The 26301-nt window shown below is 40.8% G+C and overlaps 1 protein-coding gene across 9 annotated transcripts in view; it reads left to right on the forward strand.

Moving 5' to 3' along the window:
- Window positions 1–26301, forward strand: part of kif1b (kinesin family member 1B) — a 54890-nt gene that overhangs the window by 15169 nt on the left and 13420 nt on the right. For 2 of the 9 annotated variants that reach the window (XM_084015752.1, XM_084015756.1), the window contains exons 3-27: window positions 2299–2375; window positions 2501–2680; window positions 3373–3441; window positions 3863–4041; window positions 4697–4808; window positions 5302–5379; window positions 5473–5538; window positions 5722–5739; window positions 6123–6198; window positions 6607–6685; window positions 6787–6929; window positions 7560–7601; window positions 9143–9354; window positions 10922–11001; window positions 11523–11598; window positions 13141–13220; window positions 13650–13756; window positions 13967–14050; window positions 14284–14464; window positions 14589–14661; window positions 22228–22333; window positions 22455–22603; window positions 22970–23148; window positions 23407–23544; window positions 24624–24875. In XM_084015752.1, coding sequence (XP_083871878.1) covers window positions 2299–2375; window positions 2501–2680; window positions 3373–3441; window positions 3863–4041; window positions 4697–4808; window positions 5302–5379; window positions 5473–5538; window positions 5722–5739; window positions 6123–6198; window positions 6607–6685; window positions 6787–6929; window positions 7560–7601; window positions 9143–9354; window positions 10922–11001; window positions 11523–11598; window positions 13141–13220; window positions 13650–13756; window positions 13967–14050; window positions 14284–14464; window positions 14589–14661; window positions 22228–22333; window positions 22455–22603; window positions 22970–23148; window positions 23407–23544; window positions 24624–24875 — 2836 coding nt within the window. Of the gene's footprint in view, window positions 1–2298; window positions 2376–2500; window positions 2681–3372; window positions 3442–3862; window positions 4042–4696; window positions 4809–5301; window positions 5380–5472; window positions 5539–5721; window positions 5740–6122; window positions 6199–6606; window positions 6686–6786; window positions 6930–7559; window positions 7602–9142; window positions 9355–10921; window positions 11002–11522; window positions 11599–13140; window positions 13221–13649; window positions 13757–13966; window positions 14051–14283; window positions 14465–14588; window positions 14662–16799; window positions 20971–22227; window positions 22334–22454; window positions 22604–22969; window positions 23149–23406; window positions 23545–24623; window positions 24876–26301 lie in introns of those variants that run through there. The other 7 variants (XM_084015754.1, XM_084015758.1, XM_084015755.1 and 4 more) reach the window with 5 other exon arrangements.

The following is a 26301-nucleotide window of genomic DNA, read 5'->3' on the forward strand; positions in this document are numbered from 1 at the left end:
CCACTCGTATGACGCACTGACAGGACCACATGGGTGAAGCGGCTATATGTGCAGAGAGCAGTGGAGTGGGCAATCAAATGAGACATTCGTGCCACTTTGTGAGCATGATTCACCTTAAGGAGTTGGAGCAGTCTCCCACCAGTTCCTACCATCTAGCCTGGCTGTGCTTGGGTACACTTTCACACCATGGTAGCCACACTGTTCTTTGATGAGATGCCATGATCAAGCCAGGCAAGATGACAGACTTAAGGTTTAGAAAGCTCACATAATTTCCTGTCTTGCTGGAACACAGCTGTGACTCCCATAAGGCCAGTATGTCACCCTGAGCCTGTTGGCCGGTCATGGGCATCCCACTGTCTGAATGCCCTGCACGTGGCACTGTCTCATCATCTTTCTGTTTTTAAGGCTGACACTGAATGACTCTGAATTAGGCTCTTCATTAATAGCTGCTGTAGATTGTTCCAGGAAAGGGGAACAGGGGCACTGGTAACTTAAATCCCCCTTCATTTCTGCAGGCCCTGGCTCCAATTTCCCATTGGAGGCAGGTCAAAGGTGGAATTGGGCTTTATTTAGCCACCTGCTAAATGCTGTATCCCCTTCCAGTGCCCAATACGGGAGGTGCTGCTCCACATGTGCACCTTAACCTGTTTAAAGATAGTTGCGGGTACAGACAAATGCATTGTTTTTACCTGTGCTAGGTTGTAGCTACCCGAGTTTCAGTGCGATTGAAGCTGCTATAATCATGATATATTTAGCAGGAAGCCGTTAGTGTTCTGGTTTCTGAGGACACACTGTGCTTTTCTGTCAGCATGTGCCCTGTGGAGGGCGATATACAATCCCTGTCTCTCTACATCTCCTGCATTATTGATAAGTGTGCTGAAATCCTCTGAACACATAATGCACTCTGCCAGGGACATCTTGATGCAAAAGCCTCTCAAGCACCCTCAATGTGAAGAGCCAGACCTGGCTTTAATTTGCCCATTAGCAAAGCACAGAATTTGTTTTGTGGTCCACACTCGAGATTTGCCTGGAAATGGTAAAAATAGTTTATATTGTTAAATCTTACTAAGATGCAGATTCACAGTTTTTCCTTTTACCCTGCCTTTGGTTTCTATTGATGCTCTGTTTGGATTGTTGCTAGGCCCTCCAACACACCCATTCGTCCCTCAAACCCTTTTTTTTTCAGTCTCTTTGCTTCATCCTCATCACCTCCCCCATCTGTACTGAGGGTGGAGGTATGCGTTTGTCTGTTTAGCCTGAATGAACTCTCTGCAATGGCCCCTGATCCAAGGCAGCTTTGACACATTTTGTTAAGGTACATATATATCAACAACTAGTGTACAGATAGCTGTAAATATCCTTCAGTAATTTCTTAATCTCCCCCTCTCTCTCACACATATCCAGCGCAGAGTGTGGAAAGCTTGAACACTTGTCCCTGGGGCACTAGTGGGCATGGCTTAGAGGGATGACATGCCAGGCATGGCTGCAGATTCTTGTTCATTAAGAAATGACTCTGTGACCATAGGGAATGTTTGGGTAGTGCAGAAATATTGTGTCATCATGTCTTCTTCTTCTTAAGTTGGTATAGTATAGGTGGTATAGTAATAGTAGGCTTCATTTGTTGTTTAAAGTATAGTTTGTCTTTTGTATTATGTTATCAATGAATGTATGCAATAATAATACAATATATATGGTGTGTTTTGCAATGTTCTTAAAAAAAGCTGATTGGAAAACAGGATCTTTGGAGACCCACTATATGCCAACCCTAGTTAAACACTGTGCCGCTGAAATTTGAAATTTTGTGACATTTTGTGTTTTTTGAAACGGGTCATACGATATAATCTCTTTAAATGAGGAACGGCAGTCTAATTAGAGGTTGATTTAGCAACAACCCTGCTATCTAAGTAGAGTGCCTATCTAAGGCACGCAAAGTAAGAAAGTATATGTTCCAGAAACACAAACGAAATTTAAACTGGAACATATTTGATTTGATGCACTAAACTACAAGTAAGCAAATCACATGAATCAGACACAAAGGCAGTATAGGCTTGCAAATAAAGATGAAAGATTCCCTGCCTTAATTCAAATTACTGCACAGAAGGGACATTAACTTAATGCTAAATTGTGAAGAGGTTTTATCAAAATCTCAATCCAGTGATTAAACTGTAATTTTAACTGATTATGTATCATAAATGAATTAGGTTCAGGAAGGCTTTCAGATGAAACTGCAATAATTTTTTTTTTCTTATTTGCATTCAGATGTTATCGATGACGTTACTTATTTTGTTCTTCCTACAGCCATTCTCAACCCCAAAGCCCCCAAGGAACCAGCAAAGACCTTCAGTTTTGATTACTCCTACCAGTCACACACTACGGTGAGTTAGAACATTTTATTAGTTCCAGAGTGATAAAATATAAATATAACTATATATTTATATCTTGCCAATTTAATATACTACAAGATTACTGAAATTCTATACATTTGTCTGTCTTTCCACAGCCGGATGATCCCACCTTTGCCTCACAGAACCTTGTGTTTAATGACATTGGCAAGGAAATGCTGGCGCATGCCTTTGAGGGCTACAATGTCTGCATCTTTGCTTATGGCCAGACAGGAGCTGGCAAATCCTACACCATGATGGGCAAGCAGGAGGAGGGGCAGGAAGGAATCATTCCCATGGTTTGTGCTACAATAAATTGTTCTGACTTTGCTAAATTGTATGGCAGAAATGAATATACTTTGCCAACTGTATTTCAAGAAATGTCTAACGCAACCTCACTTAGATCACTTAATGTTTAACACAACCCCTGAGTCACGTTCTTGGCTTTCTATAATACAAAAGTTCTTCTTCAGTCATTACTTACTGTCACAATTCCAAACCAAGTCGATCCAACTCTGAAATGTTCAGACTGCAATGGTACTTTTATATTTCTTGTAATAAGTATTTGTCTCTGCAAATCTTTGCCTGTTTAATATCCTTATGATCATGTGTCTCACTTCAGCATTTCACATAGTCAGCCAGCTATCTTGAGTCCTTCCTCGTGTCCCCATGTTCCTGTTTTGGGACTAACCCAGCTAAAGAGGGAGACATGTGCCATTAACATCTGTCTGGTCACATATTTCTTACATTGTGTTTTTTCTCAACTTTTGATTGCTTGTTGTGTTCATATTATAATTAACTCACTAATAATCATTAAGGTCTCAAATGCTAAAGATCGTTATATTTTATGGTCTGATGATTTCCTGCTAAATTATTTCCTATATATGGAAATAAATTATTTTAGTATCTGGTTTATCTGTTGGTCCACAGAGCTCTCTTTCCCACATGCTGTTAATTTCCAGTAAACATCTTCTTTCTCTGTGCGTCTCAGCTCTGTGAAGATCTATTTGAGAAAATCAATGCGAACAACAACAAAGAGGACCTCTCCTACTCGGTAGAGGTGAGTCTCAGACTGCGTTGGCGTCTGTAATCCCTGTTCTATGGCTCTTGTGTTGGCTTGTCTCTAATGAACCATTCCTAGCCTTCCTCTCACAGTATATCTGGTGATAGTCAGACGACAAATGACAAATTGGCTGAGCCTTCAAAGATGCTGGGTTTCCTTGAGCACATTCCTTCAGATGATTTAGTTCAATTGTACACTTGTTCCTCAAACTGCAAAACAGATGAAAGTCTCAGATCAGCAAATTATTATTATGGTGATCAACAATTAAGCTTAGAAAAGTGTGCAAAATACTGTAATATACCTACATTATTTAGACCTGCACTGTAATTGTTAACATTAAGCATCACTTTTACAGCTTTTGGATTTTTGCACTGCTGCACTCGGACTGATAATCTGTTACATTTACAACTGTTTCTAGGTCAGTTACATGGAGATCTACTGTGAGCGGGTGCGAGATTTGCTAAACCCTAAGAACAAAGGGAATTTACGAGTGCGAGAGCATCCGCTATTGGGTCCCTACGTGGAGGACCTGTCCAAGCTAGCCGTCACCTCCTACACAGACATCGCTGACCTGATGGATGCAGGCAACAAGGCCAGGTGAGCCAAGCCTCGGGATCCTGCTAAGACCGTGGGACGGAGGGGGAATGACAGTGGTGGTGATAGCTGTGATGACGTCCTCAGAAGAACGAGTCAATTAAGGGTGAACATTTCCGGCAAGATAACAATAATTTGGAATCAGGAAATGTTCTCATCACATATTTTAATAGATTGATCATCAGCGTTGGTACAGGAACAGCTAGTTTTATTCAGGAGACCACAACCAGAAGCGAGTATTTCTCATTGGAATTAGTGATGTATGAGTGCTGGTTTTACTGTATGAATGTGTGTGTCATGAGAGCTTCTGTGGGGAGGAGTGAACCCTCCTTAATCTTCCTGTGCTGACTCGGAGGGCTTATTTCTGGAACATGGTGTTAAAAGCCTGTATCTCCCCTGTGACCGTCCCTCTCACTGCGCCTTGCGTATTTGTGTTTGGTGTCCTCACAGTATTATCCATCTCCGCCATACAAAGTAATCCGTAGACTCAATTCACTCCAATAGAAATAAAACCCCGGGATGATAGCTCCAGTAATAGCCAAGACTGGGAATTTGGCATTAGTAATACTGAATAATTTAAAAGTGATTAAAGTGCTCAGAAGAAAAAAAATCCATATTATTTTATTTGCTTACTATGGCCTTATGTGCTCACCTACAGAACTGTGGCTGCCACCAACATGAACGAGACCAGCAGCAGGTCCCACGCCGTTTTCACCATCGTCTTCACGCAGAAGAAACATGACAGCGAAACAGATCTCTCCACAGAAAAGGTCAGCGAAGACTGAAAGACAGACATCTTCTGATTCTTAAATGGGATCATTATGTACACATAACCATGTTTATTTTGACTGCTGATGGGATTGCAGTTTTTTTTTTTTTTTTTTACTTAGTTTGCTCCCTTTGATCTTGGCTAAGATATCTCCTATGGTACTCTTCATCGGTGGTGATCGCCATTTTAGATTCGACTTTTAACATTTCCTCTGACTGCGGCAGAGACAATGACCACTGTGTTATTCTAAACACAGCGGCGGTTGTGTTGAGCCACTCTATCAGATTTCACTGCCCTGCTGCATCACACTTGACAGTACTGTTCAAATGTTTACAAAAGTTTACACTCAAGAAATATATGTGTGTACTGTATATCTATATTTTAACATTTAGAAAACATAGTGAACTTCATATTTGGTAGGTTGTTTCAGTAATATTGTCTCAGTTTGTTGTCGTGTTATATAAATTATTCATAAGCATTTACTCCCTCTTCAGGTCAGTAAAATTAGTCTGGTAGACTTGGCAGGAAGTGAACGAGCAGATTCGACTGGAGCTACAGGAACAAGGCTAAAGGTAAGACTCCCATTATCACAGAGAGCATTAGCAAATAGGCTAATGGTTAATACTAATAACATTTATATCTGATTTTTTCATCTATGTTTGCAGGAGGGGGCAAACATCAACAAATCTCTCACCACGTTAGGAAAGGTCATCTCTGCCTTGGCTGAAGTGGTTAGTATTTTAAGTCTCTTTCTTTCTGTCGTTTCTCTCCTTCTCCTCCTTTTCAGCCTTTTCTCTTTTACCCTCTACAACTTGACCCTTTCTTCTCAAGGAATTCATGTTTGGAGCCTGGCATGCTGTAATGTCTGCTCCTTTTTTTCTCTCCTCTTTGCCTTGTAATGCTTGCTCACACAGGATAACTGTACCATCAAGGTAAACCCTTTGACAGCTCAAGCACTAACGTCACGATTTCCACCACGAGGCAGATTTGACAGTCTTTTGCTAATATGCAATGCTTAAGATGCTACACAGTGTTCTGTTGCCACCATTTTATTAAGCGTTTTATCAAATGCTGTGCTTATTAGGCACCACACACACAGTCAAATCCACAATCCTTGCATCAGAGCAAAAGGTAATCAAATCAGGCCTCGTTTCATTTGACCCAACCTCTTGTTCATTACACGCAGGGTATTCATCATGATACGTCATAATATTGTAATAGTATCAACTGCCATCTCTAATTTTCCATGTTAAAACATCTCAAGTCGGTTGTCGGTTTTCGTTCTGCCTGCCAACTAAATATTTGTTTACTGCAGAGCAAGAAGAAGAAGAAGACTGACTTCATCCCTTACAGAGACTCCGTTCTGACATGGCTGCTGAGGGAAAACCTCGGTATGAATATTAATATCACTTTGCTAAATATATTTTACCAGCAGAGTTGTCTGTAAACTGTGTGGCGAAATCATAATATATGTATACTGTAAGATGAATTGGGGATAGCTAGTGTACATTACTCCTGCCAATTTAAGAAGAACACCGTCAGCAGACTGTATTTCAACCTAACTAGACAAGCGCACCCATCTCCTCGGTTCAGCGTATCGTCAATCTGAGCACACATGACACATGTAGTACTTTGCAGTTTAGACTAATGAGATTTTCTGTGCTGAGCTTTTGTACTCTACAGTGAAGTGGAAGTCATGTTTTATTTTATTTTAAATAAATCTATTTTGTCTTGGTTTATATACTGTGTGTTTAGAAAATAGTGTCGCATAATTTCCCCCTTTACTGATCTGTTATCAGGTGGAAACTCACGAACAGCCATGGTAGCTGCCCTGAGTCCTGCAGATATCAATTATGATGAAACTCTCAGCACACTCCGGTAAGGTTTCCATCCAGGACACAGATAACATCATATTCCTGTTAAATATTTGAACTGAATCCTTAACCATGACTAACAAATTATCACGGTTACAATTTTAGCTATGCTGACCGAGCTAAGAACATCAAATGCAATGCTGTCATCAATGAGGATCCCAACAATAAGCTGGTGCGTGACCTGAAGGATGAAGTAAACCGACTGAAGGAACTGCTTCGTGCCCAGGGCCTGGGAGACATCCTAGACAGTGAGTTTAATGCTATCCCAGCAGGCCATAGCTGCAGCCACACAACTTCTTCCTTCCCTCTCAGGGTGTACCACACACCGGCAACATCCTCTTTCTATTTCACTGTCTCAGTCCTTTTCATCATCCACCTTTTCATCACTGTGCCTGTGTTCATGCCTAGTACGTAACCAAAAGGACTTGTAACAGCTTTAAAATCTTTTTTTCCCACCATGCTACAATGCTGGTTTATTATGCCTCTTTACAGATTATATATATCTAATATGCACTATAGGATGCTACATTCTCAGAATATTAAAGGTTAAATACTATACAATTACAAAAAAATATTCATATTTGCTGATTGTGACAGACTAAACAAATGATAGTTTAAATCTGTATTCAACTGTCACACTGCATTTGGTTTAAAATAGACATAATAGACCCATTAATATATTCTAATATCTGAACTGATAAATAACCTGCCTGGTTATATCTTGAAAAAAGACACGGCACGTAACACATCTTCATGCTCTTTCTTCTCGTTCTCTGTTATGGTTCTTCTCATCCAGCTCACTAAGAAATGTAACCTTTTCCTCCCATTCTACTGGTGCTGACCTCTGACCCTTCTCATCTTTTCCTGCTTCCCCTCAGTTGATCCTATGGGGGATGATTGCCCAGGAAGTGGAATCAAATGTGTGTATATGTGTGGTAGTGGTGAATTGCCTTATCACTATTTGCTCTATTAATAATAGCTAACCTTGCTTTTGCCGTATTAAATCTGCTACCAGCTTTGCATGTTGATGCTAAAAAAAGTATACGCTTAATAGAAGGAGACCCGGAAATGCTAGGCTGTAGGTGTGCGAGGCTTAGCATGCCACTAGGTTAGCATGCTCTGCGCTTGAATGATGGGGGGAAGCAGCTATTTGCAGGCTCCAATCCATTACACTGTATCACATGTTACTCTTGGAATATCCCTTTTAGAAACATCCCTTTTAGAATAGCTCGTCTGTCTCCCCCAACCCCTGAGGCACCCACACCATTTTCTTACCATGTCAGTCTTTGACTCACTTTCTCAAGCTTCTTTTTGTGTCATTGGTCTTTCTGCTTTCTTACTTTCCGCTTACTAACCATCCGCTGCAGGTGACGTTGCTCAATTCTTTAGAATGGCAGTGATCAGTTCTCAAACTGAGGCTCAGAGCTACAGACGAAAAGGTGCATGATTTTTAAATTTCAACGTAGGCACACCAGAGGTGCACTGTATGTAAACAGAGTTGACTAGTTTGACGTGTTATGATAGTTTGTATTGAATAGTTAGTTTGCTCTGCTGTATTCTCAGAAATCCCTAAGAACTCCTCTTCCTTGCCCTTGCACTACACTGTGTATGAGTTTGGTTGTTTGTTGCTTTATCTAATGTGCAGAGTACATACATTTAATTGCTGTTATCTCATCACGTACTAGTAAAGTTGAGTATTTTTCTAGAATTTGAAAAGTCTATATTCAGTCAATACCTTCCAAATCATTAAAAACGCTACTTTTATTGAGCAATTATTTGAATTTACTTCTTAGAAGGCACAGCCCGTGTTATCTCAGAGGTCCTTGAGGCCGTTATATTGACGTGAGCTTTCGTGAGGCTGCTGTGGCTCCATGATGGTGGATGTGTGCGTGCATGGTGAATCAAACTACTCGACTGCAGGCTGGACTTTGGCGGCATGTGTCAGTGACTCTCATCTGTCCTCCCTCTGGACCCTCTTACAGTCTCCAACCCCTCCCCTTCCGATAGTTGATACACTGATAGCAGTTTTCACAGCGTGTTCTCATTCGAGACAAAGGCAACAAAGGGACATCACTCTATTCCTCAAAATTGATCAACATCAACACTCTGGAAACTCTAATAGAGTACAAGCTGAAATTATATGTATTTTCACTGGAAGTTGAAGAGTTGGTGCCGACTGTTGTAAACCACCTGGATGAAAACTGCTTCTCTCTGTAGCTGACGTTATGCTGGGTGTTTGTCTTAACCCTTTGACATAAAACGTGTGTCTTACATTGGTCTTCCCCCCCCTTTGTCCTCTCTTTCCTAATCTCTTTTCCTCCTCTCTCTTCTCCTCTTTGGTATTTGGTTCCCCCCATTTTATATGTTTTGTTCCTCCCTTTATTCCCCAACCCTATCCCAACTCTCCCGGTGCCGTGCTCCTTTTCTCTCCCTTCCTCTTTGTCTCCTGCTGTTGGCTCAGACCTCAAAGACATTCAGAACAATAAGCATAGATACTTGATAGCCTCAGAGAACCAACGCCCTGGCCATTTCTCCACAGCCCCTATTGGTTCCCTGACAGCTTCACCATCCTCTGGCTCACTGTGCAACCAGGGGGGTCTTCAGTCGGTCACCAGCATCCAGGAGCGCATCATGTCCACCCCTGGAGGAGAGGAGGCCATCGAAAGACTCAAGGTAAAGTTGGCCTGTGTAGACCGCAGCAGTCAAATCACACAATGTTTGGTGTTAGAGAGAAGAAGAGTCCACCATTAACTGCCCACTCTGTCAATGTTAAAAAAAATAAAAATAAAATGAATAAAATAAAATACCTAGAGCTCCTTACTTTTCCTTTTTGCCAGTTTAAACATGTCCTCAGTCCAGCTCAAAGCTTCTCCATGTTGTGCTGTGTGGCACAACAGGCAGGCTGGTAAATGTTTATGCAAGGTAATGCACTGAAATGAAAATCCAATGGAAAAGAAATTCTATAATATCTGCATATATCAATATGTCAATTATTGTTAAAATAACATTTTCAAACACAATTAAAAGGTATGTAAATACCCAGACATGGTTAAGCACATTCTTGATTCTTGATCATTAAAAATTCTTAGATTTTATCCACCAGCTGTGTCTGTGAATAAAACATTCACTCTGCTACCTGCAGTGATAGATATGTGCCTAGAATGTTTAAGTAATGTCACATTGCATAAGAAAATTGCACTTTTATTCAATATTTTAAAAGATTCTTCAGTAAATAAGGGCCAGTTAATTATCTGTAGTTAACATCTGTAGTATAGATTGATAAGCTGATTAAAAGTTTAAAAAAATCACATCAACTTAGAATTAAAGCCTCACGCAGCTCACAGTGTAATATTTGCTCAGTAAATAAGAAGTTCACGTGTTTGTCAAGATAGCTGTTGTTTAATTTTAGTCCACACACGGACTCGGAACATGTTCCGAGTCCGTGTGTGGACTCGGACTCGGACTCGGAACATGTTCTGCACTGATGGGCAGAACATGTTCCGAGTCCGAGTCCACACACGGACTCGGAACATGTTCTGCCCATCAGTGCTCGTGTGACCGGGCTTTACTTCTCTCACAGTATACCACTCACTTTATTGTTAAGGGAACACAAGCATCGCAACAACCAACCATGAGGAGCTGCAGTTTCCATGGCAACGACGGTGCCCAGTCTTGTCTGTCATCCAATGACGTCAAGCACCAACGCAGATCTGGGGGAAATTGGACCAAAATAGATCCAGTCTTTAATAGTGAACCACGTAATATTCACGTTGTTTGGTCCTTTTAAGGGTTGCAGCTATTTTAGTGATACAGAAACAAAGATTATAATGAAAGGAACCTAAACATTATTTATAAACATTATTTTAACATTATTGTCAGTGTTTCCCAACATAACAATTAATAGTGAAGCTAAAGTAAGCTGACTATATACTGCATTATTAAACCTTTTCTGTAATGAATGTTATAAATTATATCAATAACCAGAAGCATATTAGAATCTTACCCAAGCTTTTAGCAACATTATCACAGGGAAACTCATAAAGTTATGGTTTAATTGCTATAATATTACAGCAGTATGTTAGCCTCTGTTTTATACTTGACTTAAAAACATTCTTAATGAAATCTCTTGACTCCAGACCCGGTGTGCCTACTGTGCTAAACGCAGTGTTAATACTGCACAGCTAGTTAATATTACGTTACACTGGTTGTGTTTTCAGCATACTTTTGATCTTTTGTTCAGGAATCAGAGAAGATCATTGCAGAGCTCAATGAAACCTGGGAAGAGAAACTGCGTAAGACTGAGGCAATCCGCATGGAGAGGTCAGTACTGACTTTACCACCTCTACCTGTCAATGAGGGAGATGTGTGTCATACATGCCCCCCCCCCTTCAATTCGTCTGTGTCCTATCAGTGCTGGACAAACCCCCCATGTCTCTGTCTTTTCACCCCACTTTGCTGTTTGTCTCACCTTCTTCACCTGTCTGTCTCATTTCCTTTGTACTCATTCTGTCCATTTCCCTTCCCCTCTCTGTCGTCAGACCCCGCATCACAAACGTCCCCCTCACACCCTTTCCTTCCATTTTCTCTTCTCATCTGTGGCTGGAAAACCATGTCGCTGCCTGTCAGTCTCACTGGTGCAATTCTTATGCCTGTTGTCATTCCACAAATCACTTGCTGTAATGTTGCCCACCATCACTTTTCATCCGCCTTCTCTTATTAACGCAAAGGCTCTTGGCTGAGAATAAATGTACAGTGTGTGCTCCACTGTGGCAGAAAGTCTCTGTGCACCATGTTGTCTCTCCAAGTATTATTCCTGATTCCTGTTTTTTCATTCACGACAGGGAGGCCTTGCTTGCAGAGATGGGTGTGGCAATCCGTGAAGATGGAGGCACTTTGGGGGTCTTCTCTCCTAAAAAGGTAGGACAGACATGAGATACACACATACACGTTGATGGCGTTGTGTCAAATTTCTCATGGGTGGTGATGCACACCCTTCCACCATCACTTCCTCACTTCTGTTTCCTATGTTGTCTTTTTTCCACCTTCGCTGTAACATCGCTTTTTTCCTCATCTACTCACGTTATCGTTTTGTCTGCCTTTCCACTCCTTCACATCCTCAGCTTAGCCATGAAACGCCATTTGATGAGCAGCTTGATTGTTTTCCCACCAAGAAGGTTTGTTTAGGTTTGTCTGAAGTAGCAGACGTAGATCTAGTCGTGGTTTAACATCATAAATTAGTTAAGGCGGCGTTAGTGAGAACAAATCAGTGAATCGGCGAAATAAAATGATAATCTCTGAATGTTTCACTGTGGTTACATTCTTAAAGCACAAATACACAATAATGAAATTTAGTAATTTAAGCAATGAAACCATTTGACAGTTTGGGATTAATAAAGTAACGCTATCTGTCTATAAACGCACCCATACCTCCACACAACCTGGATTTTGAATGATTTCAGCCGAAGGGCAGTCTTCATCCTGTCTGCTGTGTGTATTCATCAAATATTGCCACTCTGTATCTGACGGAGCTAAAGTGGGCCTTGTGTGCCTGGATGTGATGCTTGTGCCTCAGTATCGGACGCCACGGTTGTGTATCAAAGTAGCGACATTTGACTTCAACAGGCAGCACACCCCGCTGGCTGTTATTGGCTCCTGGTCCTATTAGGATTCTCTGAATTAAATTTTACACAGACCCCCCGAATCAAGGTTTATCTTTGAATATAATACGTGGCTCTGAGTAGATTATTCAAATTTTTCCTTTAGCAGCTTAGACTTGTTAGCGCTTTTATGAGGCTTATTAAATTACAGGCAATGGTACGTTCCCCACACTCATGTTGCCACTCCAGCATCTTCCACTAGAGGCAGTGACATGGCACAGCAACATGAAGACCAGTAGATGTGTTAGCAAACGTTTGTTGTGTTAGCATATGCTTATTAAAAGAGATGGTGATTAAAAGATAACATCTCGCCACCTGCCTACATCAGCTGTGGTTAGGCAAAATGCACCTCTTTGAAGTCAATCCTTCCTTAGGCATGTTTAGACGACCCCCCTCCCCCATTCTGCTCCTAATTTATGTGTTTTAGGTTTTTGTTCTTCACATCCATTTGTCTTCCATTAATTTTTTTCTCTCCTTTCACTCTGCTGCTCATCGGGTTAGCAATTCGTTGAGAAGCCTTGTGATCTTTATGCAGCCTTTAATGGGGTGTTTTCCCCCAAAAAGGTTGGTGGTTTGGCGGAGTAGCTGCTAGCATATTTTGTAGTTGTACTGTGATGTACTCTAGAGGTGTCACCAACATGTCAGTGTAACCATTTCTGCCCATATTCATGCGCTATATGATGTATTACTGACAGGTAACTTGATCAACATGTCTAGTATTGGTATGCTTCCAGCACTGCTGAATATTGATGATAGAGGAATCCCAGAAATGAACTTTCTACCTCTCATGTGTCATCTGTAGACTCCACACCTGGTTAACCTGAATGAGGATCCTCTCATGTCAGAGTGTCTGCTCTACTACATCAAAGATGGAATCACAAGGTAACCAGACCCTGAATGATGACACTGAAGTGCTGTAGAGGCAGCAGAAAGGTTTTGAATTTCTTCCAGGCAGCATCTCTGAAATTTCCTCTTACTTAACATCAAAAGAGGTAACATTTAAATGCAGTGTCTGCAGGTCACTGGCTTAAAATCTGCCAATGAGACAAGAAAAGTAATCTAAAGTTACTTTCTTTGGCTCCCCTGAGTAAACTATTCCTGTTGTGTATAATGTTGCACCTCAGGGGGACATTAATAGATGATGGAATCGGACGAAATAACCTGTCGTGTATTTAGAAGTGTTGCCTTTGAAAAGTAATGGTTTAAAGTTTCCATTTGACTTCTGCCCCGTTTTTGACAAAATGGCTGCCAAGACAATGAGAGGGCAGTGTTCACTCTCAAAATGGCCTCTTGTGATTGTGGTTATTTCAGGGTGGGTCAGGCTGATGCTGAAAGAAGGCAGGACATCGTTTTAAGTGGCGCTCATATCAAGGAAGAGCACTGCATCTTCCGCAGCGAGAGGAATGCCAATGGAAACGGTGAGGCTCCATATCATGAGTGTGCCTGCTTGTGTTGCATAAATATAGACTCAAGATTCATCATCTGTTGCTTCTGTTGGAAACATTATGCTCTAAATATCAGTAATGACTGCATACACCAGATTAGATATTCATCATTTGCCATTTAAATGAATAACAATGAGCTTTTCAGAAGGAGTCACTGATGATTAGTTGTTTTTTTTGCTCAAGTCATCGTCATGCTGGTGCCCTGCGAGGGATCGGAAACATACGTCAATGGCAAGCGTGTTGAGGATTCCATCCAGCTTCGTTCAGGTACATTTCTCATTTTTGTAAAGTTGTAAATAATCTGTAAATGTGATATTTTCTCTGTAGGCCAACATGAGAATACCGCTTTTCTTCCAACTATAGATAATTGAACGCATGTAATAGGATTTTCCTGGTGCATCATAAATCACAGTTGTCCAGCCTGGCTTCTAACATCCCTTATGATGCTCTAACTTAAATTAAAACAAGATGGTGAAAATGCTTACTTCTGCTTCTTTCAGGTAACCGCATCATTATGGGAAAGAACCACGTGTTCCGGTTCAACCATCCAGAACAGGCCCGCGCCGAAAGGGAGAAGACGCCAACCGCTGAAACCCCCGTGGAGCCGGTAGACTGGACTTTTGCACAAAGAGAGCTTCTGGAGAAGCAGGGAATTGACATGAAGCAGGAGATGGAGAAAAGGTAGGCAATCCATCCTGTTGGCTATATTTATATAATGGTGGAAATAGTCCATTTTGTTATGGATCGCACAGCATATCATGAATTGTGTGATGCATTTCACAATACATGTCACTCGTTCATGTAGGCTCACTGAGATGGAAATCCTATACAAAAAGGAGAAGGAGGAAGCAGATCAACTTCTGGAGCAACAGCGACTGGTGAGTTCAAATAAGCTGGATGTTAATCACACCCACTTTCTTGATTATGCATAATTTTAGAAGTTTTTTACGTTGTAGACAGGTTACTTGTAAAGTACACAGTGGGTTTAATAGATATTAAACCATAATGCATTTCATGCCTTTTGCAAGTTAAATCCTAGCTAGCTTCCTGAATGATTCAGCTAGTTTCTGATGTTTTGTGTGTGATTTGGAGTGAAATGTCTTACATGGAATTCAAAGTTAAAGCATGGTTTTTCTATGGTCAAGTACAATTGGAAAGCTACTTTTCTGTTTTTTTGGATGATAGTTTCACTCAGTTGATTGAAGTCTGAGTCGTACTAATTCTCACTATGAGCTCTGACACTTTTGAGATCTGTGTGTGTGTGAATGATACTTTTATACCAAGCGCATGTCTGTTCTTCTTGCATGGAAGGATTTCTGGTTTGAGACGGATGAGCTTTTACTCGCCTTCCTTTTGAGTTTAACTGATTTTTCCGTAGCAGTTTGATTGAGTGAGAAGTAGATTGTAAAGCTTTCCCCTTTCCAAAACCCTGTTTTCACATTTCTTGTGTCTTCTATAGTGGATCTGAATCTTGCAAAACAGCAATTTACAGCTAAATTTGATATCAAGATCAAAATTATTTAAAGAAATTGATTGAATATTGGCCAGTAACACATTGAAACACATTGCCTTGTTTTCTATCAAGTGGTGCTGCTTTTGCATGGTTCATGTTAATAGCATGTTTTCTTAACCCAGTACTGGTTCTGGACTAAGATGCTGTGTTTGCTATTGAGCTGGTCGGCTTCGACGTGGCTGTTGATTTGCTTGGTTTAGATTTCTACTCTAGTTTTCTTGCTCTGTTTTATCCTGAGTTTCATCTCTTCAATGCAGTTGCTGACATGTACAATGCATTGTGTTAACAACAAATCCTGCTCTAGTTTTTTGACGGAAAGTGACAATGTGGTTTCTCATTGACTTCTTTGGCTACCTCTCTTTGCTAGCCTTACCTGGCATCCGTGTAGAACACTGAGAGCACCGCCCAACAACAGAGTTATCACCGCTTACAGTTGAATCACTGATTCACACACTTCTTCCATGCTCTGGTGGTTTTTACGTGCAGAGCTATAGGCGTAGGGGTTCAAACTTCAGGGGATCAGCAACATAACATGTCCAATTCTAGCCATGGATACAGTATCATACACAAGACCTGAATTATCTGTACCCAATGGTTGTGATCTGTAATGTACTTTGTCTACAAAAATGAGAAACTGCATTTTTTTTTCTTTCTAAATAACATCTTTCTTGTAGTGGATTAACACTTACCCTCACTCCTGCCTCTCTCTACTGGCTTTCTGATCGACTGCGAGAACACTGTCTTCTAACTCACCACTAACACTAAAGCCACTCAAACCTTCTGGACTAAAGGGAGAAACCTCCAAAAATCCCATCCACATGCATGCCAATGAAGCATGTTTGGGGTCCAGCTTTCAAATCACCAAATTTTCAGTTAAGAAGAGGAATATTACAAAACGATACCGAAGTGCTCCAATCAGCAATTATCCTCTATTAATATTTATTTTCTAATCATGATAGACATGCTTTACCTTTACTTTAAATATCAATATGCAACATTGGGAACAATATTGTTAAAGCTCATATTCCCATTTCTGAGTAGTGAAAGTAGTAAACATTTTTTTATTTAATTTGAATTTATTTATATCCATATCACCATTTCATTAGAGAAAGTATGAGAATGACAAACTGACAAGAAGACTGACTTGGCAAGACTGGCAAGAAAGTCAATGGAAGCCACTGTTTGTTGGTTTTTCATTTGTTATTCTATTTTTATTTGGAATATAATTCTTGATGGATGTATTCTGCATGTTGCCATACATCGTATACAGTAATGATGTATGCACAATATTCATGATAACACTATTACAGTGTAATAGTCATTTTTGTTAATCATTCATCTCAAAATTCAGAACCGCAAAACTTGACGTTCCCATGTTGCATATTTATACCTTTTATTCATTCTTTTAAAAAAAGCCATCCTTTCATACTCTCTTTGATTTCCCATTTTAATTTCACCTTTTTTTGGAACCCTTTGGTTTGTTTCCTGTGTTGTTTTCTCAAGGATGGAGACTCTGATAGTGGGGATGACTCAGATAAGAGGTCTTGTGAAGAGAGCTGGAGACTGATCACTTCCTTGAGGGAAAAGCTGCCCCCCAGCAAGCTACAAACCATAGTGAGAAAATGTGGTTTACCCAGCAGTGGGAAGATAAGAGAGCCAGTTAAAATGTACCAGATCCCTCAACGGCGTCGCATCACCAAGGACTCCAAGTGGGTGACCATCTCTGACCTGAAAATCCAGGCAGTCAAAGAAATTTGTTATGAAGTAGCGCTCAATGACTTCCGCCAAACACGCCAGGAAATTGAGGCGCTGGCCATTGTAAAGATGAAGGAGCTTTGTGCTAGCTACAGCAAGAAGGACCCCAACGAGCGGGACTCGTGGAGGGCAGTGGCTCGGGATGTTTGGGACACTGTAGGGGTCGGCGATGAGCGCATCGAGGATGTCATTACCAATGGGACCCGACCGGGAGGGGTTGTGATGGATGACCTGAAGGTGCACATTGATAAACTTGAGGACATCTTGCATGAGGTGAAGAAACAAAACAATATGAAAGATGAGGAGATCCGTGCTCTCAGGAACAAGATGGTCAAAATGGAAAAGGTCCTCCCTCTCATCACCCCAGAGAGTCAAGAACAGCCTCCTGTAGGCCCTTCTACTTGTGCTGCCACAACTCAAAGCCTTCCAGAGGGAAAACCTCCTTTGCCCGAAAAGCCTGATGGGGAGGATGTTGATTCCCAAACAGGCCAAAGTACAGGAGATGACTCAACATTAAAGCGAAGCCACATGCGCTGGATGCGTCAAGAGCAGTTACGCCTCAAGGGCCTTCAGCAACAAGAGATCTCCAAGCAGCTCCGCCGGCAAAGTGGACCCCACCGCTTCATACCCCCAGAAGACCGCAAGCTGCGCTTCCCCTTCAAAAGCAACCCTAAGCACCGTAACTCATGGAGCCCCGGTACTCACATCATAATTACAGATCAGCAGGTAATTGAGCTAAAGGTGCCCAAAGAAGAGGAAGAAGAGGGAGAAAGCCAAGATGGAGACGCACTGCAATCTAGAGAAACAATGGTTGCTTCACTGATCCAAGTCACTCCCCCGTTGCCAAGCCCTTCAGTTCAGCGCAAAAGCAAAGACTTGGAGCAAGGTTTAGGTCAGGGTCACAGACATAACTATAGGAACCAGAACCAGCAGGCCTATGAACGAGGCCGCAGCAACTCTTTTAATCACCGCCAGCGGCCCTCTGGCTCCATGGAGTCACTGCAGCAGTCGGAAAGCAACCGGAGGCACACGCAAGCTTTCTACCAGCCCCGCCATCACCACAGTCAGCCGGCACATCCCCAGCCACACTATTACCAACAACAGCCGTGCCACTATGATGGCATGATGTATACAGATGGCAGATTCAATGGCTACCAGCAATCACATCACACTGACCATGCTAACCATCCAATCAGCTTTCAGGCACCTCCGCGAATGCGCAGACAGATGTCTGCTCCGAATCTAAAAGCCAGCAGAGAGACGGCGGTCTGAGTGGGACTTGTGGAAAGAGGAACTAGTTTCATATACTTTTAGTAGGCAAACGCATTACAGATCACAACAGCTCAGAATCATGTGAGACAAACGGCTCAAACCGACTGTGACTTTTGCACTTGATCTGCGTGTAAATGGTTGATCCAAAAGTATTGTATGTATTATAAGAAGACATTTTATCCTCATCATCATTATAATATATGCCGTTTGATCAGTTTTTGCTGCATAGTGTGTCATCACTAGCTTCGGGAGAGCTGTCATAAGGAATTGAAGCCAGCAGAGGATAAAGGGACTGTTTTGTTTCAGAAGAGACGCACCATGCCTACTCCTATTTTTCAGCATGTCCGACAATTCATTGATCATGCTTTGATTTGCCAAAATTGCCTTCATGGTTGAATTTCTGAGTTTACATTTATGGCATTTTAGTTTTGATCTATCATGAATGTGTTTAGCCACCACATTATAAACACACTGAAGTTTGTTGATACTGTAGCACAAATTACAAACATTCACCCTTTATTTCCTTTTTTTTCTATCTACCATGTAATTGAATGTTAGGAAAGAAGAATCACTTCTCTTTTTCAATTTGACATTTTGTGTTGTACCTCTGTCCTAAATCACCGTTGGCCTAGATCTGGAATCAAAAGACCAATATGTTGGAGATTTGAAAAATTGATTATGGAATAACTTGATGCACTTGTCAATTGTGTGACTGCCTTTTGAAATAGACTGAAATAGTGGTCAGTGAAAGTGGTATTCAAAGGGTGCCTTTTTTTAAGCACTAACTACATTAACCCTCTCGTGCATTTCAAAGTCAATAGTTTCTTTCTCTTCCCTTTTTATTAAATACTCACGCGAGTAAGTGGCAAAGTAAACTAACTAACTTTTTAGTTATAACAATCATTAATTCTTAGTAAGCCACGTGACTGCTTTTTTAAAACTTTTAATTCAAATATGCAACTGCAACATAATTGTATTTCAGTAGTTTGACCTTCCTCAAGTCATGGATAAAACTTAGAGAATACACTAATTTTAATGTGAAAACATCAAAAATACCCATATTTTATAGACTGTTTTTGTTTCCAAATGTTTTATAATGATGCTCTTTTCACTGTATCCAGGACTTGTCTAAAGACCCTATTAAATGCAAGAACCACTATGCTGATATGCTAGGAGATGGATCGAACTGTAAGATCAGTTCCACAAAATCATATCTAGGTTAAAGATTCACTGTAACAAGAAACATAATGTCCTGTCTCTTCCTGTTAGAAACCACTCATCGTCAACAGAGCTCTGACTTCTAAGTCACGAGGTCTTAAAATTACATTCTGTGTTTGTGGTTCACTGAGTAAGCACAGAGTTCTCCGTGTTGCGATTGGATGTCCTACAGAGCGTTGTCATGGTTCCCAAAGACTTGCCTTAAAAATGTTGGAGGGAGGACAAAGACTCGACGTGTTTGAAGCGTTCAGGAAAACTATCCATGTCAAATGAGATTTTGAGGACTGCCTTTTTATTTAGTAGCATCAAATGACACACAATCACACATCCTGAACCTATCAAAGTGATGCAATCAATTAGTTTTTTGTCTCTGTCCTATGGCTGAGTCTGCCTGCCAATCTGCCTTTTCCTTCCATCATTTCAAAGCTTTTAAAGGACCCATTAATTATACCATTTAAGCACCAGACGGCCTTTAAATCATTTACGAGAAAGAGTGACACTCCAGCATTATGGGAGAGACCTTTTGAGCACTATCAAAATGTTAAAAGTTAAGAGTTTCTGTTTTTTTACTATTAGTTTTAACAGTATATATTCTGCCGCACTATGCTGTAACAAAAACCAAATGATATATGCAAGTAGGGATGAGACGATATGAGATTTTATCACGGATCGGGATAAAAAAACACCTTAAATTAATCGTGGTGAATTCTCATTATCGGGATAATCGTAAATATCATCATGCGTCACTTGGAAAAAGCTGGCTAGCTCGCTATCATGGGAGAGAGAAAAAAATACAGCCCGATATATTTATCATTTATTTATGCAGGGACGCAACATGATTCATCATACCTTATTTAAGATTGTCAGATATTCCTACAAAAAGGAAAGGTAAAGCGATTCCACTATGTTTTAGTGCCTTTTTTAAGAGTTTATTTTGATAATTATCAGGTTAATATGGGGAATCACAGGATTAACCTGACATCAAATTTTCATATCGTCCCATGCCTACGTATATGCAAGTCTTGCCTCTCCTCACACCTCATGTCTTTGACTATCTTTGCATGCGATAGCGTACATTTCTTCACCCCTAATGATTACTCCATTAAAGAATGTTATTTAATGTATGCACTGGTGTTGATGGCAACCAAGTAAGCTGGAAAGTATACAACATCAAACGGACGGTGCACTGTTCTTTTGAAATTGACATATATGTCTGTGTTAAGTCTCAACTCAAAGTGTCTGTTGAGTGTTGTGCACCTGCTTTTTGAATCTGCAATATCAAGTGCCTCGTTGTGGCTGTGTACCTAGTTGTGCTTCTCCTTGATCAGGCACTTTGTGCAAACAAGGTGAGGGTATACTGAATTCCTGTGTTGCTGGAGGATTTTGAAAAATATGATTGAAATAAAATGACATGCTCCAAGTGCAGTTATCTGTTTATATATGGGTGGTGTTTGTTTTTCACTGCCGATAAACCAGTTCAGGGGCATAATCAGACCTCTGCATGTGTGGACCACGCAGGAGTGTCCAACACCTCAGGTCAGCTTATGATATTTGTAAATACTTGAATGGATGTACAGTTTAAAGTGTTCTGAAATTGAAGCGAGTACCTATTATCTAGTATTTTCTCACTACTGGTAATCATTTCATACTACACATCATGACAGTGTCCCACATATACTTGCATCATGGGATGGGGATGAAAGTTGGATTAGTTATCTTTACCTCGGTCATTAACATGACTTTAGCCATCTTTCAACTTATTTTGTAATTGAAATATTGTCTGTGTTCACACGGTACGTTATGGTACACGTTGTGTTACAATAGTAGCTTCATGTTTTTGCTTTTTGGATTCCAGATGCTTGTTTTTTTTGAATGGAGAGAATTCAGCTCTCAGCTTGCTGGCAGGATTTTTAGCAAAGAGGAGGTTAATGACAAATGAAAAGGCTACATTGTCTTCCCAGAAGACACTGAACAAACAGGGTGAGGTCATCGGGCCACAGCCTGTCCTGCTCTGACGATGATGGCGCCCCTCATTGGATTACAGTTGGCTCAACTTCTACCAGCAGCACGTCACCTCATCCATTCTGGCTATTTCTCCTAGAATATGACATGTTATGTCATTGTTTCATAAAGTTAAACATTGTATGTTACATTCAGAATTTTTTTTTTTTTTTTGTATAAAGTTCAAATTATAATATATTATACTTCTCATGGACAGTAGAAGTGATTTTTGATTGTGTAATATATTTCAACTTCACAGATCTTCATCAATACATTTCACATCTAGTGTCATACACACACAGTACATGCAGTATATAAAAATACCCTATTAAGTAATATGTTGATACATGCCTGGAAATGTGCAATAGGATAAAAAGGAAAAATAGTCAAAATCTGCTCTTACCATGTAGTATACCGGTATGTAATTGTAAACCCACTTTCATGTTACATTGCATTACACATCCAACTGCATGTATTTATACACCATTTGGACCAGTAGCCAAAGGTTACAGTACTTTAATGGAGAAATGGACTTTTAGTTGGAGTTGAGACTGTGATCCCAACATGATATTATGTAATTTGGGGCTGAAATGTGGCGCTGATGGCCAGCTAAGTTCACCGCTTGTCGTAGCTGATGGAGAATTTTCCACGTTCTCTTTCTTTGTCCCTGCGTGTCGATGTCCAGGCGTACGAGAGGAAATTGCAGGAGCTTCTGAGACAGGTGGAGACTATTTCTCTGGTTGCTGAGACCCCTGACGAAGAAGAGTTGGAGGAGGAGGAGGAAGAGGAAGGTGTGTACTCTGTGTTTGTAGTTGGACTAAAGCAAGTAAAACCACTTGTTTGGCACATATTGTGTGTGTGCATTTATGCATATGCCTGTTAAATCCCCATGTGCCTCCTCTCTCCCTGCAGTGCCGTGGACTCAGCATGAGTTTGAGTTGGCTCAGTGGGCTTTCAGGAAGTGGAGGTACCATCAGTTCACCTCCCTCCGTGACCAGCTGTGGGGAAATGCCGTCTACCTGAAGGAGGCCAACGCCATTAGTGTGGAGCTAAAGAAGAAGGTAAGCCAAAATTAGATTTCAGATGACCTTATTGTAGTAAAGCATTGGTTAAAGACAAGTTTTCCCATTTTTGAGAGTAAAGACCTGGTTAAAAGTCTTTGGCACACAGCCAAAGACTTTTAACCAGGTTTGCTGAAAGACCTAAATGTACCATATTAAAATGTGAAAGACTTTCTAAACGAGTGATGAGGACTTAAAAGCTGAATGTGTGATGGGTGATGTCATTTAGTGTTCCTAAGTGTAGTTGTGTCTGTTCCCAGCAGCCACAGCGACAGAAAGGACTGCTCATGCTTGTTTTGACTTAACTTTATGTTTTTTTAGCCTCACCCTTTTATCCTCTTTCCAACCACCTCTCCCATTCTTCAGGTCCAGTTCCAGTTTGTCTTGCTCACCGACACTCTTTACTCTCCGCTGCCCCCTGAGCTTCTGTCGCCAGAGCCGGAGAAAGAGCACGACACCAGGCCTTTCCCGCGCACCGTGGTGGCTGTGGAAGTTCAGGACCTGAAGAATGGCGCTACGCACTACTGGTCACTCGATAAACTCAAGTAATGCCCATACCATACCTTCAACTAGTCCTTTGTGTAGTCCTTTGTGCAACACGGCATCTATTAGGCACATTGGGTTTGATAAATTGTCAGTCGCCACGGTCAGCCTTTGCTCAAATCTTGAGTTTTCTCAATCAGTCTGTGTGAATTGAAGGAATGATACTGTAAATGTCTTTCCTCCATCCATTAGGCGAGCTGCGTGTTCTCTTTCTGCTCCTCATTAATGTTAAGTGCACTGTCCTCTGTCGTCATTTGCAGGCAGCGGCTTGAGCAGATGAGAGAGATGTATGACCGCGCCGGAGAAATGGCTTCGACAAACCAGGAGGACGGCGAAGGCTCTCTGACAGGAAATGACCCCTTCTATGACCGCTTCCATTGGTTTAAACTCGTGGGGAGGTACGTAACGCAACTACAGGAAAAACACGCAATACTGTACATACATTACTGCATATTTTTATCATTTTTATTTGAATGATGTTTGTTGTGTAAGTCATTTCCTGTTTCAAAGTCAAATGTTTTGTGGCATTTATGTGAATGTGTCCATGCATTTACTTCCATTCCATTTTTTTTTTCATTATGTTGGACAAATACATTTTTCTAATCTGACATTACAGTCATGTGCATCAGTGATATCACGTTTTGACATTTATGTTTGGTGTTATTTTGTTGCTCATCGTTAATATGTCGTATTTTTTGTTGTTATATTTATCATTTGATGTTACATTTGTGAATGTATTTGGTGTTCTTAATTTCCTGTCACTTATCAATATTCCTCCATTTTATTAGCATTCACATTGTAAATTGTTTTATTTATTTATTTTTTTATCATATATTGTGCCATTTTCATTCATCTGTTGTATAATTTTTACTGTGTCTGTTGCCGTTCTCATGTTGACATCCTTTTCATACACAAGCTTGTAAACATAGTCTATTTGGATGAATGGGAAATTCGTGGCATTTTGTATTTCATCCTCTTTTAGCGAGCAGACATTAGAAGATTTATATGTTAATCCTTTTAAAATGGCATTTCATTTTAGCATAGTCATGTTTCTAAAAATTGCTGTGACACCGAGCAACTTCTTGTAATACCTGCTCTTTATTAAATTAATCTTTCTGTTCCATTTCCAAAAGCTTTAGACGAGTAGCATTAAAAAAAAAAAAATTGTTCTCTTGGGTTAGGGTTAAAATTCTAACCCTTCTCAATTGATTTGGTGGCTTATCATCAAATTACCAAAACAGTAAACTACTAATCTTGGGAATGATAAAAAAACATATAATTTTTAGATTATAACATAGTTTTATTTTATATGTTGTATGAAACAACCAAACAACATACAATTTGTGAGAAAACAATGCCAAAGTGAAATGTCTCATCTCATATACACTGAATGAAGTGGCCTGTTTAACTCTTCTATTACACTATGATTGCCTTTCTTTGGTTCTTACCGCTGTTGCCAAACTACCAACCCATCCAGCTCCCCCATCTTCCACGGTTGTGTTAATGAGCGTCTGGCCGACCGCACGCCCTCGCCCACCTTCTCCACCACCGACTCCGAGATCACAGAGCTGGCAGACGAGCGACAGAGTGAGATGTCCGACCTGATTGACGACGAGGCTTTCGTGGACGACACCAGCTCGGACGCCGGCACCGAAGAGGGCTCGGACATATTCAGCGACGGCCAGGACCCCTTCTACGACCGCTCCCCCTGGTTCATCCTGGTGGGAAGGTTGGTTACTGGCTGTGGCTCCCCCACCTCCTCCACACACAGGCTGGGACCGAAGTTTGAGTGGATGATGGCTTGGTTTAGACTTTTAGTTAGTTTTCTTAGTTTATACAGATGTAACGTAAAAGAAAGGGGGTTGGAGATTTATAAGTGCAGGTTAGAAAACACTTCCTGAAGAAAGTATGGGGGAAAAAAACATGTATAATACATTATTAAGGTGCAATATATATATCTATGAGCTAACTGATTAGATATTGTTATTTTGGTAGCTAGTAAATAAGCATCTTTAAAACATGTGAGCGAATAATGAAAGCATATCCCTTATAAGTCATCATAAAGCCCTCCTTGGTGAAAGAATAATTTCAGAATCAGATATGTATTCATAGCAGCTTTGCAAAGATAAAATGGACCAGTTTTGAATTTGATATGATTAGTCATGCCTCCACACTCACAGGCCTGCTTTGTATGTTACATTTTAGACTCGCTTCCCAAAAATTGAAAAGCCACCATCCTTTTCTCTCCACCTCCTCCCAGCGTGATGTCTCATCCCCCGCCACCATTACAGCGTGACTGAATTAACTCCCATCTGTGTGTGCACTACATGTATTTTCTGTGTCTAAGTTGGTTAGCTGGCGTTTTATTTGATTGGTTCTTTATACCTTGTTTTATTTCTTTTTATTTCTTTATATTTTTTATGTATTTAAGGCATTGCATAAAAAAAAAACATTTGTTCGTACGACCTTGTTTGTGTTAACATTGCTCTTGGAATGTGTTGTAGATAATATTAACTCAATGGTAGTTGACGTCACATAATCATGCTTATTTGTGTTTGTTTTGATTCATTGTTAAGAAGAAACAATCTGCTGCAGCAGCATTTGAAATCACAGCACGCATTGTGCCGAGGCTGTTGCCTCGGCGCCGTAAACGTCATAGCTGAGTAATAAATGGTGTGGGCCAAACTTGGATCAATGCCGGCTTCAAGCCAGACTCTGCAACAGCCGTAGCTCAGCTACCTCATCACCGTGACTTCAGAGATTTTACGGATTGATACCCATCCTCCGCCTCGGCTGTGAGTTTCCCAGCAGAGGGAGGGAAGGAGGGAGGGGGAGGAGCAGGGAGGGTCGACAGAGAAAGACTAGGTCACCGGGGGTGCAGCAAAAACAAATCAAGCCCTACAAAACAAAATGTCAGCGAGTGTGTGAGTTAGACACCAACATGGCCGTAAGACGACACAATAAAGCACTCTTCTACCGTCTTTACTGCTGCAGCCCAGGCAGTCTGTCATCAGCCCATCACAGGGTTAAAAGCAATGTGGACGCTTTAAAGTGCTGCTGATTTCATTGCTCTGCAGCAATTTCAGTTTTATGTTCACTTTTTTTTTTCTTCTTTGTTTTGGTTTTGCTTATTCTTTAACATAATTGTTACTAAT

The sequence above is a fragment of the Eutrigla gurnardus genome (assembly GCF_963514095.1).
Source record: "Eutrigla gurnardus genome assembly, chromosome: 8".
NCBI classification, from domain to species: Eukaryota; Metazoa; Chordata; class Actinopteri; order Perciformes; family Triglidae; genus Eutrigla; species Eutrigla gurnardus.